Below are 13,221 nucleotides of genomic sequence, written 5' to 3' on the forward strand. Positions count from 1 at the left end.
TCTCAAAAAAAAAAATCAATAAATTATGGGCTGGCATGGAGGCTCATGCCTGTAATCCCAGCACTTTGGGAGGCTGAGGCGGGTGGATCACGAGGTCAGGCGTTCGAGACCACGTTCAAGACCAGCCTGGCCAACATAATGAAACCGTCTCTATAAAAATACAAAAAGTAGCTGGGCGTGGTGGTGGGCCCTGTAATCCCAGCTACTCGGGAGGGGCTTGAGGCAGGGGGCTCAGCAGACCTGGAAGGTGGAGGTTACCAGTGAGCTGAAGTCACACCACTGCTCGCCCCTCCAGCCAGGCGACAGTGTGAGACTCCATCTCAAACTAAAACAAAAACAAAAACCAATAAATTATGGTTTAAAAATAAAAAACAGGCCGGGTGGGGTGACTCAAGCATGTCTAGCACTTTGGGAGGCGAGGTGGGCAGATCACCTGAGGGCGGGAGTTTGAGGCTCAACCTGACCAACATGAAGAAACAGTCTCTACTAAAAAGGGTAAAAAATTAGCCAAGTGTGTGGTGGCGGGTGCCTGCAATCCCAGCTACTCGGGGAGGCTGAGACAAGTGCTTGAACATGGAGAGTAGAGGTTGCAGTGAGCCAAGAGATCTCACCACTGCACTCCAGCCCTGGGCAACAGAGGCAAGACTCTGTCTCAAAAATAAAAATAAAAAAATAAAATAAAAATAAAAACCTGCGGGCGGTGTCCATGCCTGTAATCCTAGCACTTTGGGAGGCTGAAGTGGGTGGATTGCCTGAGCTCAGGAGTTCGAGACAAAATGGTGAAACTCCATCTCTACTAAAATAAAATAAAAAAAAAAAATTAGCCGGGTGTGGCGGCCTGCGCCTGTAGTCCCAGCTACTCAGGAGGCTGAGGCAGAAGAATACCTCGGACCCGGGAGGTGGAGGTTGCAGTGAGTTGAGATCGTGCCACTTCACTCCAGTCTGGCGACAGAGTGAGACTCCTTCTCAAAATATATATATATAATAATAATAATAAATAGAAATAAAATAAAAATAAAAAACTGGCTGCTTAATGCATAGGGGGCTTTCTTTCTGGGTCATGAATATGTTTCAGAACTAGAGGTAGTAGCACACATCGTAAATGTATCAGACGGTATAAAATACTGTTTCTTGTATTACATATAATACACAATATGTGTTTGCATATATTGCTGTATATATATATTCTGCCATACAGTAGATTATATATTGCTACATATACATAGTATCATGTAGTACTGTAACTATATAAAATTGTATATGTGGCCGGGTGGGGTGGCTCACGGCTGTAATCCCAACACTTTGGGAGGCCGAGGCGGGTGGATCAGAGTGTGATGGCGGCGCCTGTGGTCCCAGCTACTCGGGAGGCTAAGGCAGGAGAACCGCTTGAGTCTGGGAGGTCGAGGCTGCAGTCAGCCGTGATTGCACCACTGCACTCCGGTCTGGGTCTGGCTAGACCTGTGTCAAACAAAAAACAGAAACACTAGAGAGACAAAAGGCGAGGGCAGGCGGCTGCCGGAAAGCTGGAGCCCGGCGGGGTTGAGGCTACTTCCAGCCGCCCCGGGGCTGGCCTCGCTGCCGTCAAGCGGCCCGGGCGCGCTTTGCGACAGTCGGTGGGGCCTGGCACCGGCGCAGGTTCGCTTTCCGGCGGTTGCGGGGGGCCGGGGCGCCAGCGCCCGCCTTCCCGTTCCCTCCGGTTGCGCGGCGCGCCCACGGCCTGTGACCCCGGCGACCGCTCCTCAGTGACAAGAGAGCGGGGCCGGGCGCGGCTCCGGCCTGACCTGCGAAGGGACCTCGGTCCAGTCCCCTGTTGCGCCGCGCCTCCCGTCCGTCCGTGCGCGGGCCAGTCAGGGGCCAGTGTCTCGCGCGGTCGAGGTCGCAGACCTAGAGGCGCCCCACAGGCCGGCCCGGGACGCGGGGAGCGCCGGCCGCGGGCCAGGTGGGAATGCCCCTGCACGTGAAGTGGCCGTTCCCCGCGGTGCCGCCGCTCACCTGGACCCTGGCCAGCAGCGTCGTCATGGGCTTGGTGGGCACCTACAGCTGCTTCTGGACCAGTGAGTGGACCCAGGCCGAGGCAGGCCCACCTGGGTACCTATGCCCGGCCGGAGATGGGACTTAGGGTGGGGGACGCCGCGGCCCCGACCTGGTGGGCGAGCCCTGAGCGCCTGACCTCTCCTTTCCCGCCAGAGTATATGAACCACCTGACCGTGCACAACAAGGAGGTGCTGTACGAGCTCATCGAGAACCGAGGCCCGGCCACGCCCCTCATCACCGTGTCCAATCACCAGTCCTGCATGGACGACCCTCATCTCTGGGGTACCCGGGCCAGTGTGCTGGGCAGGGGGAGGAAAGGCGAGGATTCGCGACGGCCCCAGCCTTGTCAGAACAAACCCCTTCTCGCTGCCTTTTCATGGAGCCCTGGCACTCTGGTTTCTGGGTGTTCTGCCCCAGGGCTGAGACTCTGATTTGTGACTCCTGCAGCATCCCCTGAGGTCTTACAGCTCCTTTAACGTCAGTCCTGGAGAACCCTCTGTTCTCTAAACCATCCAGGGCCCCACAGTCTTGGGAAAAAATTGGGGGTTGAACATAGGATATCCTGTGAGGAAGTTCTGGGCCAGGGACTGGAAGCCCAGTGTCCTGGCTCCAGGTTTGCTCCTGGCTGGGCGGGTACCCTTCAGCCCTATTTGGGAGCCTGGTTGCCACACCTAGAGGTTCCTGCTCTGCTGACTTCACAGGAAGTTACTTGGCTCTGGTAACCAGATGGCTGGGTGGAGGGATGCCCAGGGCTTCCACTTCTGAACAGAAGGGTTAGACTGTCCTAGAGCTCGTGGGGAACCACCTGGCCGCACTGGAGCCCTTCAGAGCTCATCCTGGCTGCTGGGTGGAGAAAGGCCTATAGATGTCACAGGTGGATCCTGGGAGGCCAGGAAGGAGGTCTTTGAGCCATCCACTAGCCTAGACTGGGCTGGTGGCAGTGACAGTACAGGGAGAAGTATAGAAGAATGGGCATTGTCCAAGTATGTTGGGGAGGTAGGCAGTCCAGGTGCAGTGATTAGTAAGATGTGGAGGGTGGGGGACAGGCAGGAGCCAGGGAGAACTGAACAGTCTCGCCTATGGGTCTGAAAGATGCCACTTAGGGCTGTAGGGAAATGGTAGTGCTGCTGTCCTTGTTCCTCATTCCCTGAAATGGGGTGAAGGAAGGGCACTCCCTGGGGATATGGGAAGTTGGGGCATGAAGTCTTTCCTCTCCTCTAGGGATCCTGAAACTCCGCCACATCTGGAACCTGAAGTTGATGCGTTGGTGAGGAGGAGTGGGCCCCTCGAAGTGGGCCGGGCCGGCCCCACCTGCCTCTGCCCAGATTTGCCCTCCTCCTGCTCTGCCCAGGAGGTGGCGTCCAGCAGTCCAGGCAGGGCATGGGGTGGGGCCCCACAGGCCCTCCCCTGTGCCTCCCTTCTGCATGCCAATGCTGGGGACAGGGTTGTCGAGCGGGGTGCAGGGGGCAGGACTAATTGCATCTGTCCCTGCTCAGGACCCCTGCAGCTGCAGACATCTGCTTCACCAAGGAGCTGCACTCCCACTTCTTCAGCTTGGGCAAGTGTGTGCCTGTGTGCCGAGGTGAGCTGCTCCTCCAGCGAGTGCAGGGAGGCACTTCTGGGGCAGGAAATCTGGTCGCCAGTGTCTCTGTTTTGGAGGGACCTATGGGGGCAGGCAGCCCGGGAGCCAACATGAGGCCCAGCTCCATCACATGCCAGCAGAGGAGGCAGAGGCTGCAGGAGGAGGGATGGCTCCTTGGAGAGCCCTCAACTCTCTGCAACTGCCCAGGGATCGTGTGGACCTGGAACCTTGGCATTAGAATTCAGGGAGGTATTATCCACACCCCCTTATCTCAGACACGTCACTAAGAGACTCATTGAGAACAGTGCATTGTCATTGGTCCATGGTGGCAGTAGCATGTACCTGCAGGCCAGAGGGTTTTGCTTCTAGGAGAACAAACAGGCTTGTGGGGTGAGAACCCCAGGAGATAGGGGCCATTTTGATCCCTATTCAGGGAGGATCACAGAGATTAAGCTGCTGGCCCAAGGTCATGGGGTAGGAGGTGGCAAAGCCAGGATTTGAATCCAGATTGCTCCTCCCTCTGCAGAAGCAGAATTTTTCCAAGCAGAGAATGAGGAGAAAGGTGTTCTAGACACAGGCAGGCACATGCCAGGTGCTGGAGAGAGAAGAGAGAAAGGTAGGCTGGGCACAAGCGGTTCACACTTGTCATCCCAGTACTTTGTAAGGTCGAGGTGGGAGGATCACTCAAGCCCAGGAGTTTGAGACCAGCCTGGGCAACATAGTGAGACCCTGTCTCTTTAAAAATAAACATATTTTAAACAGAAGAAAGGTAGAAAATATAAGTTGTATGTAGAATATGAAGGTTCTAGAATAATCCTATTAAGAATTTTGGGGCCGGGCGCGGTGGCTCAAGCCTGTAATCCCAGCACTTTGGGAGGCCGAGACGGGCGGATCACGAGGTCAGGAGATCGAGACCATCCTGGCTAACATGGTGAAACCCCGTCTCTACTAAAAATACAAAAAAACTAGCGAGTAGCGGTGGCCCGGGCGCTTGTAGTCCCAACTGCCGGGAAGGCTGAGGGCAGGAGAATGGCGTAAACCGGAGGCGGGCTGCAGTGAGCTGAGATCCGGCCACTGCACTCCAGCCTGGGCTCTGGGAAGACTCCAGATCTCAAAAAAAGAAAAAAGGCAAAAATAAAAATAAACATATTTTAAACAGAAGAAGGTAGAAAATATAAATTGTATGTAGAATATGAAGGTTCCTAGAATAATCCTAATAAGAATTTGCAGGGCCGAGGCTGGCGGTGGCTCAAACCTGTAATCCCAGCACTTTGGGAGGCGGCAGGTAGGATCCGAGGTCAGGAGGTCCGAGACCATCCTGGCTAACAGGGTGAAACCCGTCTCTACTAAAAAATACAAAAAAACTAGCCGGGCGAGGTGGGGCGGTAGCCTGTAGTCCCAACTACTCAGGGGAGGCTGAGGCAGAGAATGGCGTAAGTCCGGGGAGGCGGAGCTTACAGTGAGCGAGATCCGGCTCCTGCACTCCAGCCTGAAATGACAGAAGTGAACTCCGCCTCAAAAAAAAAAAAAAAAAAAAAGAATTTTGGATTCTAGCTGGCTGCATTGGTGCATGCCTGCAGTCCCAGCTCCTCAGGAGGCTGAGGTAGCAAATCACTCAGGCCCTTGATTTTTTTTTTTTTTCCTTGAGACAAGGTCTGTCTCTATGGTCCAGGCTGGAGTGCAGTGGCATTATGATGGCTCACTGCAGCTTCTGTCTCCTGGGTTCAAGTGATCCTCTCACCTCAGCCTCCTGAGCAGCTGAGACTAAGGAGTGTGCCCAGCTAATTCTTTTTTTTTTTTTTTTTTTTTTTTGTAGGGTGGGGTCTTACTGCATTTGGCCAGGAGGGCTGGTCTTGAACTCCTAGACTCAAGTGATCCTTCCACCTCAGCTTCTCAAAGTGCTGGGATTATAGACATGAACCATTGTGCCCAACTGAGGCCAGCCTGGACAATATAGTGAGACCCCAGGTATGGATGAATGGATAGATCCATAGACAGACAGACCAACCAACCAATCCGACCTGGGCAATATAGTGAGACCCCAGGTATGTATGTATGTATAGATAGATAGATAGACCGACCGGGGCAATATAGGTAGAGACCCCAGGCCCCATGTATGTATCATGGTAGGACTAGATGAATGAGGCAGAGCCTGGGCAATGGTGAGACCCCAGGTATGTACGTATGTATGTATGTATAGATAGATAGATAGCCAGCCAGCCAGGCGGGGTGGCTCACGCCTGTAATCCCAGTGCTTTGGGAGGCTGAGAAGGGTGGATCACTTGAGGTCAGGAGTTTGAGACCAGCCTAACGTGGTGAAACCCCATCTCTACTAAAAATACAAGAAGAAATTAGGCGGTAGCGGTGGCTCAAACCTGTAATCCCAGCACTTTGGGAGGCTGAGGCAGAGTAGGATCAAGATCAGAATCGAGACCATCCTGTAAAGCTAGCTGCAGTGAAACCCGTCTCTACTAAAAAATACAAAAAACCTTGGTGAGGTGTGGCGCCTGTAGTCCCAGCTACAGGGAGGCTGAGGCAAGGCTCTGAAATAAACCGGGGCCCGAGGAGCTTGCAGTGAGCTGAGATCCGGCCCTGCCTCCAGCCCAGGCAGCAAGTGAGACTGTCTCAAAAAACTTTAAAAATACAAAAATTAGCTGGGTATGGTGGGCGCATGCCTGTAATCAGCTACTCAGGAGGCTGGGGTGGGAGAATGCAGCGAACCCAGGAGGGGAGGTTGCAGTGAGCTGAGATCATACCATTGCACTCCAGCCTGGGCAGAGAGTGAGACCTGGTCTCAAAAAAAAAAAAAAATATTTTTGTAGCAGCTTGTGCTCTCTCATCCAGGTGGTGACATGCTTGTGTCTGTGGTTAGAGATAGCATTTGCTAGACGCGGTGTGGCTCCGCCTGTAATCCCAGCACTTTACAGGCTGAGGCAGGTGGTTCATCTGAGGTCAGGAGTTGAGACCAGCCTGACAGCATGGGTGAAACCCGTGCTGCAAAGCCTAAAAATTAGCTGGGCATGGTGACAAATGCCGTAATCCTGGCTACTCAGGAGGCTGAGGCAGGAGAATCATTTGAACTCAGGAGGCAGAGAGGTTGCAGTGAGCCAAGGTCGATGCCACTGCACTCCAGCTGGGCCTTGAGAGCAAGACTCTGTCTCAAAAATAAAAAAAAGGAAGCGATAGCATCCTAGTTTGCAATGTGGCTGCAGCAGGGCTAGGTGGACGTGAGGAGCCCAGTTCAGGGCTGTCACAGTAGCTCCAGCAGCAGATAATTGGCAAGCTGGGCCTCAAAGTCCGCGGTGGAGAATGGGAGAGGACTTCTTTGGGATGTACTCTGGACTTGTTGATAAATTAAGTGTAGGGTGGGGTGAGGAGAAACTCAAAGGCCTTACTGGGTGTTGGAGCTGAGTCACAGGGAGACCGGTGCAAAGGGAAAGCAGTGCAGGGGCTGGGAGGGGAGAGGGTGAGTCCTGTTTGCTTGTGCTGCATCTGAGGAGCCCCTCACCTGGAGAGCAGTCCCAGAGGCAGTGGGGTGTACGGTTCTGGAGCTTAGAAGAATGATCAGGGGCCAGGCGTGGTGGCTCATGCCTGTAATCCCAACCTCTGGGAGGCAGTGGGCGATGGAGTCAGGGTGGGAACCATCCTGGCTAACACAGTGACTACCTCGTCTCTCTACTAAAAATACAAAAAAAAATTAGCCCGGTGATGGCGGGCACCTGTAGTCCCACCCTGGGAGGCTGAGGCAGGAGAATAGTGTAGGCGAAGGGCTTGCAGTGAGCGAGGTGCGCCACTACCTCCAGCAGGCTGACAGGCTGAGACTCCGTCTCAAAAAAAAATCAGGAATAAAGATGGGATTCCAACCACAAAGTCCTTGGAGGAATGCAGAGTGAGAGTCTGCAGGGCAGAGGCCCAGGATGGCACAGAGGGAGAGAGAAGCCACCAAGATGGCAGGGAGCCATGGCCAGAGAGAAGAGCAAACCAGGCGCCTGTGGCACATGGAAGCAGCAGGTGATTCTGGAGAAGCGTTTCCATGGAGTGACAGCTGCCAGAGCCAGATTATTGTGGCCTAAGGGCTGGTGGTGCTGCAGTTGAGGGGGAATGGAGACCGCAGGGGCAGCAACTCCTCCCAGAGGTTCAGTTGGGAGGAAAAAGAGACAGAAGGAAGAGTAACCAAAGGATATTAGAGGTCAAGGAGGGGTTTATTATTTCTAGCTGGTCAAAGTAGAATGTGGTAAAACCCCATAAAGTAACAACAAATAACAAAGAGGGGCTTTTAATGGAAAGCTGCAGTGCCCGCCCCTCACCTCCCTAGCCCCACTCCTCAGAAGCAGCGCCCTGGAGCGGTTTCTCTTTCTGCTGCTTTTGGAGGCTACTTCTCTCTGTAAAGGAACTTCTGTCTCTGTTAAGAAACAAGCAGAGGCCACAGTGTCTTGGCAAATGACCGTGGCGTCGTTTATCCCAACCTGCTCTGAGAGATGAGAACTCTACTCATTCACCCCCTGCCCCTGCCTCTCAGTTCCTTCAGCAAAGAACTAATAATATGTCATTAAGGCAAAGGCAGTATTTAGCACACTTGGCTTCTGTGTTCCAAAAAATTCCCTTTTTCTCCAAGCGTAGACTTTAATATGGTATTTAAGTATCGAAGTGATTTGACACAAGTGACACAAATAAGTAGTAGTAGCATTTGTAAAAGCTACAAATGATGAAGTCTTGCTCCAAAAGCATATTATTATTTTTTTTTAAATTCCAGTTTCAAGCTCAATGGATAGGTTGCATCAGTGGGTTTTAGTAGAGAAGGGGCCAGTACCTATGAAGACTCCCCCCTACTGTTACACATGCTGTGTCCCAAGTAGGGAAACTGCTGCTTTTCCCATGCCCTGAGAAAACTCCAGTGAGTCGTCACCCTCCCTCTAGCCCGAGTGGGCTGCTGGGTCAGGGCACTGTTTGGGTTGGGTTGAGACTCCTGGATCCCTAACTAGCCCCTTCCAAAGAATCGGCCTTGCAGAGAACAAAGTTCATTGCCAGAGGTATTCCCAATGTCTGTCTCTCCCTCTGTGATAGAACTTCTTTACTCCCTACTTTATAAGATGAGGATATCTGCTATACCCCATTCCTTCAACCTCTCTACCTCCTCTTTCCTGTTTTGTCCGACATGTGGTTACTTTTCCATCACCGAGGTTGATGAGATCCTTACTGTGTACTTACTGTCTCCAAGCGTCCCCAGGCTTCCAGCCAACACGCAGCCAACATTGGCTTCAGAAGGAAGGAAGTTTGCATTTCCTTCTCTTGGGTCCAGTGTCATGGTCTCAGGGTTATCTCCAATGTGGAAAGTTGCTAGACCAGGAGCAGTTCAACTCCACTGTTTGCAGTCTAGCAAATTTGAGTTTTTCCCAAACTCTTGATGTGTGTTCAAATGAATGTTCTCCCTTTCCCAAGAGGCCTCCCTATAAGGGAGGGTCTAGTTTCCCGGGGCGCCCTGAGAAGAAGGGGCCAGCAGGAGGGAGGAATGGTGGAGGCTGAGGCCTCAGGCAGGTGCCCTCTGAGGAGTGGCTGTGACACGTCGCTGAGACCCCAGCAAAGGGTTGTTGCCCAGAATCTGGGGCCTAAGTGAGGTTGGAAATCACAAATGCACTTGGTTTCTCTAGCAGCTGGCACATGGTAGGATCACCCCAGGAGTGGCACCTTCGAAGAGAAAGGAATACATGAGGCTCTGAGAGCGGTCGGCTGGCAGCCAGGGCCTGGCTGGGGAGGGAAGGCAGGTGGTATGCCAACCTGGGGATCTTTGAGAGTGTGCAGGGGTATGTGGCTGAAGCGGCCCAGCTGGTGAGCCACTGAAGATGGGGGTTATGGTAGATGGAGGAATTGCCAGGTCAAAATCTCAGTAGGAGATGACTTGAGATGATGCTGCCTGGCACTTAGGGGTTTAGAAGATATTAGGAAGGAAGCCCCACCATGTGCCCAAGTGCCACACAGACCCTGGAGACAGTCATTGGAGGGCATCTGTGTGGATGGCACAGTGAGGGATGGGAAGTGCCCAAAGCATGGGCCCCAGGGAGAAGGGCCTGTTTCATCGAGGTTTGGAGAGGGTTGAGGGTAAGCTAACCCATCACCCCACACCCCCGAGAATGGGGACTGATGGGGAGAGGCATTTTCCTTGCAGGAGATGGTGTCTACCAGAAGGGGATGGACTTCATTTTGGAGAAACTCAACCATGGGGACTGGGTGCATATCTTCCCAGAAGGTCAGCAGGGCTGACTGGGTCGAGCCCCCGCAGTATGAGCGGGATGGGCTCCCAAGCCTCGCCTCTGTGCTCTCTCACCAGGGAAAGTGAACATGAGTTCTGAGTTCCTGCGCTTCAAGTGGGGTAAGGGCTACTGGTCTCTGGCCACAGCCATCCTCCCGGCCCAGAGATGGCCCTGTGGGCCCCTGGCTCCTGCCCCCTCAGGCTGGGTTGTATGGGGGTAATGGGTGTGTTGTAGCGCCAGGAAGGGGACAGGTGCTGAGACTAGGGCTTGCCTCGTGGAGGGCCTTGCCCAGGGGAGCTGAACTGAACTGGAGGATGTCCGGGGTGGTACTGGCCAGAGGCTGGCACAGAAGCTTGGCTCAGGGCCCAGCTTATGCTAACATTTCTGCCTCCCCCCCGGGCAGGAATCGGGCGCCTGATTGCTGAGTGTCATCTCAACCCCATCATCCTGCCCCTGTGGCATGTTGGTGAGCCTGGGAACAGGGACAGAGAGATGGTATCTGGGGTGGGGGGCCTGGGACTCAGGCTGCCCTGCTCCACCCCATGTCTGGCCTTCTGTCCACTGTGCTGCAGGAATGAATGACGTCCTTCCTAACAGTCCGCCCTACTTCCCCCGCTTTGGACAGGTGGGTGGGGACTGCTGACCTTCGGCTGTCTGTCTGCCTGCCTGTCTGCCGTCTGCCCCATGTCTCCCACTCAGCACTGTGGAGGCCAGATGCAGGAGGAGCTGAGTGTGAGGCTACAGTAGGGGACTGAGTGGAACATAGACAGGGACTTCCTGGCACTGAGACATTAAAATGAGAGCAGAGGAAGTCAGGCTGGGGCAGGGGTGGGCCGTGGGGTCAGGACAGGACAGGTTATCTACAGCACAGGACCCAGGACCAGTACCTCATTTTAGAGAGAGAGTGGCCCCTGGGGAATGTGTGGCACAGCAGGGCCAGGGCTTAGCTTCTGGCTCCCGGGTTGCTTGGGCTGGGGCTGTGGGCACTCCTCCTGCTCCTCATCACTCTTGGTGGCCACCCCACAGAAAATCACTGTGCTGATCGGGAAGCCCTTCAGTGCCCTACCTGTACTCGAGCGGCTCCGGGCAGAGAACAAGTCAGCTGTGAGTTTCCTCCTGGGTCCCCCATAGCTGTCCCCGGACCCCCTGAGGGTGCCTCCACCCTCTCCGTCCCGTCACCCTCCCAGGGCACCTTGGCCAAGCTTCCCGAGGGGTGCAGGCCATCCCTGGTCCTTTCCCTCAGGTGGAGATGCGCAAAGCCCTGACAGACTTCATTCAAGAGGAATTTCAGCGTCTGAAGACTCAGGCAGAGCAGCTCCACAACCACCTCCAGCCTGGGAGATAGGCCCCGCCTGGCCAGCCCCTGACCTTGCCTCCTCTGGGCCCTGAGGGAGCAGGCAGGGCTGAGGCTGGAGGAAGAGGCGGCACCAGGGTCCAGGCCCAACGGGGCTGGCTGTCCTTGCTTGCTGCCTTCTGGATACTTGGCCTGCACAGAGCTGGGGCTGAGGGATGGACTGATGCTTTTAGCTCAAATGTGGTTTTTAGACAGATTTGTTCATAGACCCTCTCAAGTGCCCTCTCCGAGCTGGTAGGCATTCCAGCTCCTCCATGCTTCCTCGGTTAAACGAAGGACCTCAGCTGCTTCTCCCACTTGGCCAAGCAGGGAGGAAGAAGCTTAGGCAGGGCCCTCCTTCCTTCTTGCCTTCAGGTGTTCTCTCCCAGGGGCTGGCGTCAGGAGGAAGCATAGAAGGCAGGTGAGCAAGCAGTTGGCTGGGGGCTCACCAGAGCTGTGGAGAGGGGACCCTAAGACCCCTCAGCCTGGCTCCTACCCCCCACCCTTGCCGAACCAGGAGCTGCTCACTACCTCCTCAGGGATGGCCGCTGGCCACGTCTTCCTTCTGCCTGAGCTTCTCCCCTGCCACAGGCCCTTTCCTCAGGCAAGGTCTGGCCTCAGGTGGGAAGAGCAGCCCTTGGCCAGAAGCCAAGCCCAGCCACGTGGAGCCTAGAGCGAGGGCCTGAGGTCTGGCTGCTTGCACCCATGCTGGGGCCACCGACTTCTCCATCCTTTCTGCTTCTCAACATCACTTGAGTCCTGGGGCCTGAGTTTTCATGTTTTTGAAACAGAACCATAAAGCATATGTGTTGGCTTGTTGTATAATGCCTCTGGCCTCTCTGTAGGGGTGGAAATAGGAAGTGACTGCTGGACAGAAAAGCTGGACCCTTGGTGCCCTGGGCACATAGAGCACACTTGAGCAGATGGGCATTGACCTCTTCCACACCAGTCACTTAAGGGTTCAGTTATTGTCTGTAATCCCTGAAACAACGTTGCAGAAATAGGGATTTCCTGGGAATCTTCATTTTTTTTTGGGAGACGAGTCTGCTAGGTCTAGGGAAAGCTGGAGTGGTGGAGCGATTCAAGCCACTGGGAGCCTCCCTTGAACACTTTTCTTTTGCCTCCTCCTGCCCGCCTCCTGGAGTAGGGGCTGGGGACTACAGCGCCCACCACTGCCTGCCACCTTTTTGTATTTCTTTTAGTAGAGACGGGTTCCACTCTGTGGTCCCTGATCTCCGACTCCTGTGATCCTGCCTCTGGCCTCCCAAAGTGCTGGGATTACAGGCTTTTGAGCTCACCAAGCAACACTGGCAAAATTCTCACTTTGCCAAGGAGGTGGAGGAGGTTTCAATGAACTTTGCTTCAAACTCCAAAGCTTAGCTGTGAGATTTTCTCTGGGGCCACACACTCTTAGAGAGCCCCAAGTGTGGAGAATCCAGCTGGATCTCTACCTGGGCCGCATCATGGTGGTGGAGAGGAGTTCCTTCTGAAGAGCCCACAGTAGCCAGCCACAGCAAGTGTGGCTGCAAGGGACAGGAGGGTGGGGGTCCTGGGTGGAGCAAAGGCAAAATCCAGGAAAAGTTGAAAGACAGTATTAAAAATACTTGGCAATAGAAATATGTATAAAAAGAAAAGATAGGAACCACCAAAGATGAGCCAGCAATAAGAGAAGATTCAGACAACCAGGTCTTCAGCAGTGTTGTTTCACTGCTGTAGTGTAAGTTTTTTTCTTTTTGAGATGGAGTCCCTTATTGTCCAGGCTGGAGTGCAGTGGTGCGTATCTCAGCTCATCAGCAAGCTCAGCCTCCAGGGTTCACGCTTCATTCTTCTGCCTCAGACTCCTCGAGAAGCACGAGCCTCACACTCACACCTGGCTAATTTTTTTATGCTTTTTAGTAGAGACGGGTTTCACCATGTTATTGTGATGAGCCCCGGCTATCCTGACCTCTGATCCACCTGCCTTGGCCTCCCAAAGTGCTGGGATTACAGGTGTGAGCCACCACGCTGCAAAAATAAAAGGTTTT

At 54.1% G+C, this 13,221-nt stretch overlaps 1 protein-coding gene across 4 annotated transcripts; it reads left to right on the top strand.

Annotated features, from left to right (window-relative positions):
* The first annotated feature begins 1,418 nt into the window (after positions 1–1,418).
* TAZ (tafazzin) lies at positions 1,419–12,019 on the top strand. Of its 4 annotated transcripts, NM_001168803.1 has the most exons (11): positions 1,946–2,054; positions 2,188–2,316; positions 3,256–3,301; positions 3,531–3,616; positions 4,143–4,232; positions 9,780–9,860; positions 9,942–9,983; positions 10,268–10,330; positions 10,437–10,489; positions 10,891–10,968; positions 11,108–11,209. In NM_001168803.1, exons 1-11 carry the CDS (start codon positions 1,946–1,948, stop codon positions 11,207–11,209), a joined length of 879 nt encoding a protein of 292 aa, NP_001162274.1. The 4 variants fall into 4 exon arrangements, with proteins under 4 accessions (XP_031516256.1, XP_031516257.1, XP_031516258.1 ...); XM_031660396.1 differs by lacking the exon at positions 4,143–4,232 and having other exon boundaries at positions 1,419–2,054; positions 2,188–2,352; positions 11,108–12,019; XM_031660397.1 differs by lacking the exon at positions 4,143–4,232 and having other exon boundaries at positions 1,419–2,054; positions 11,108–12,019.
* The last annotated feature ends 1,202 nt before the right edge of the window (positions 12,020–13,221 follow it).

The sequence above is a fragment of the Papio anubis genome, chromosome X, assembly GCF_008728515.1.
Source record: "Papio anubis isolate 15944 chromosome X, Panubis1.0, whole genome shotgun sequence".
Taxonomy (NCBI): domain Eukaryota; kingdom Metazoa; phylum Chordata; class Mammalia; order Primates; family Cercopithecidae; genus Papio; species Papio anubis.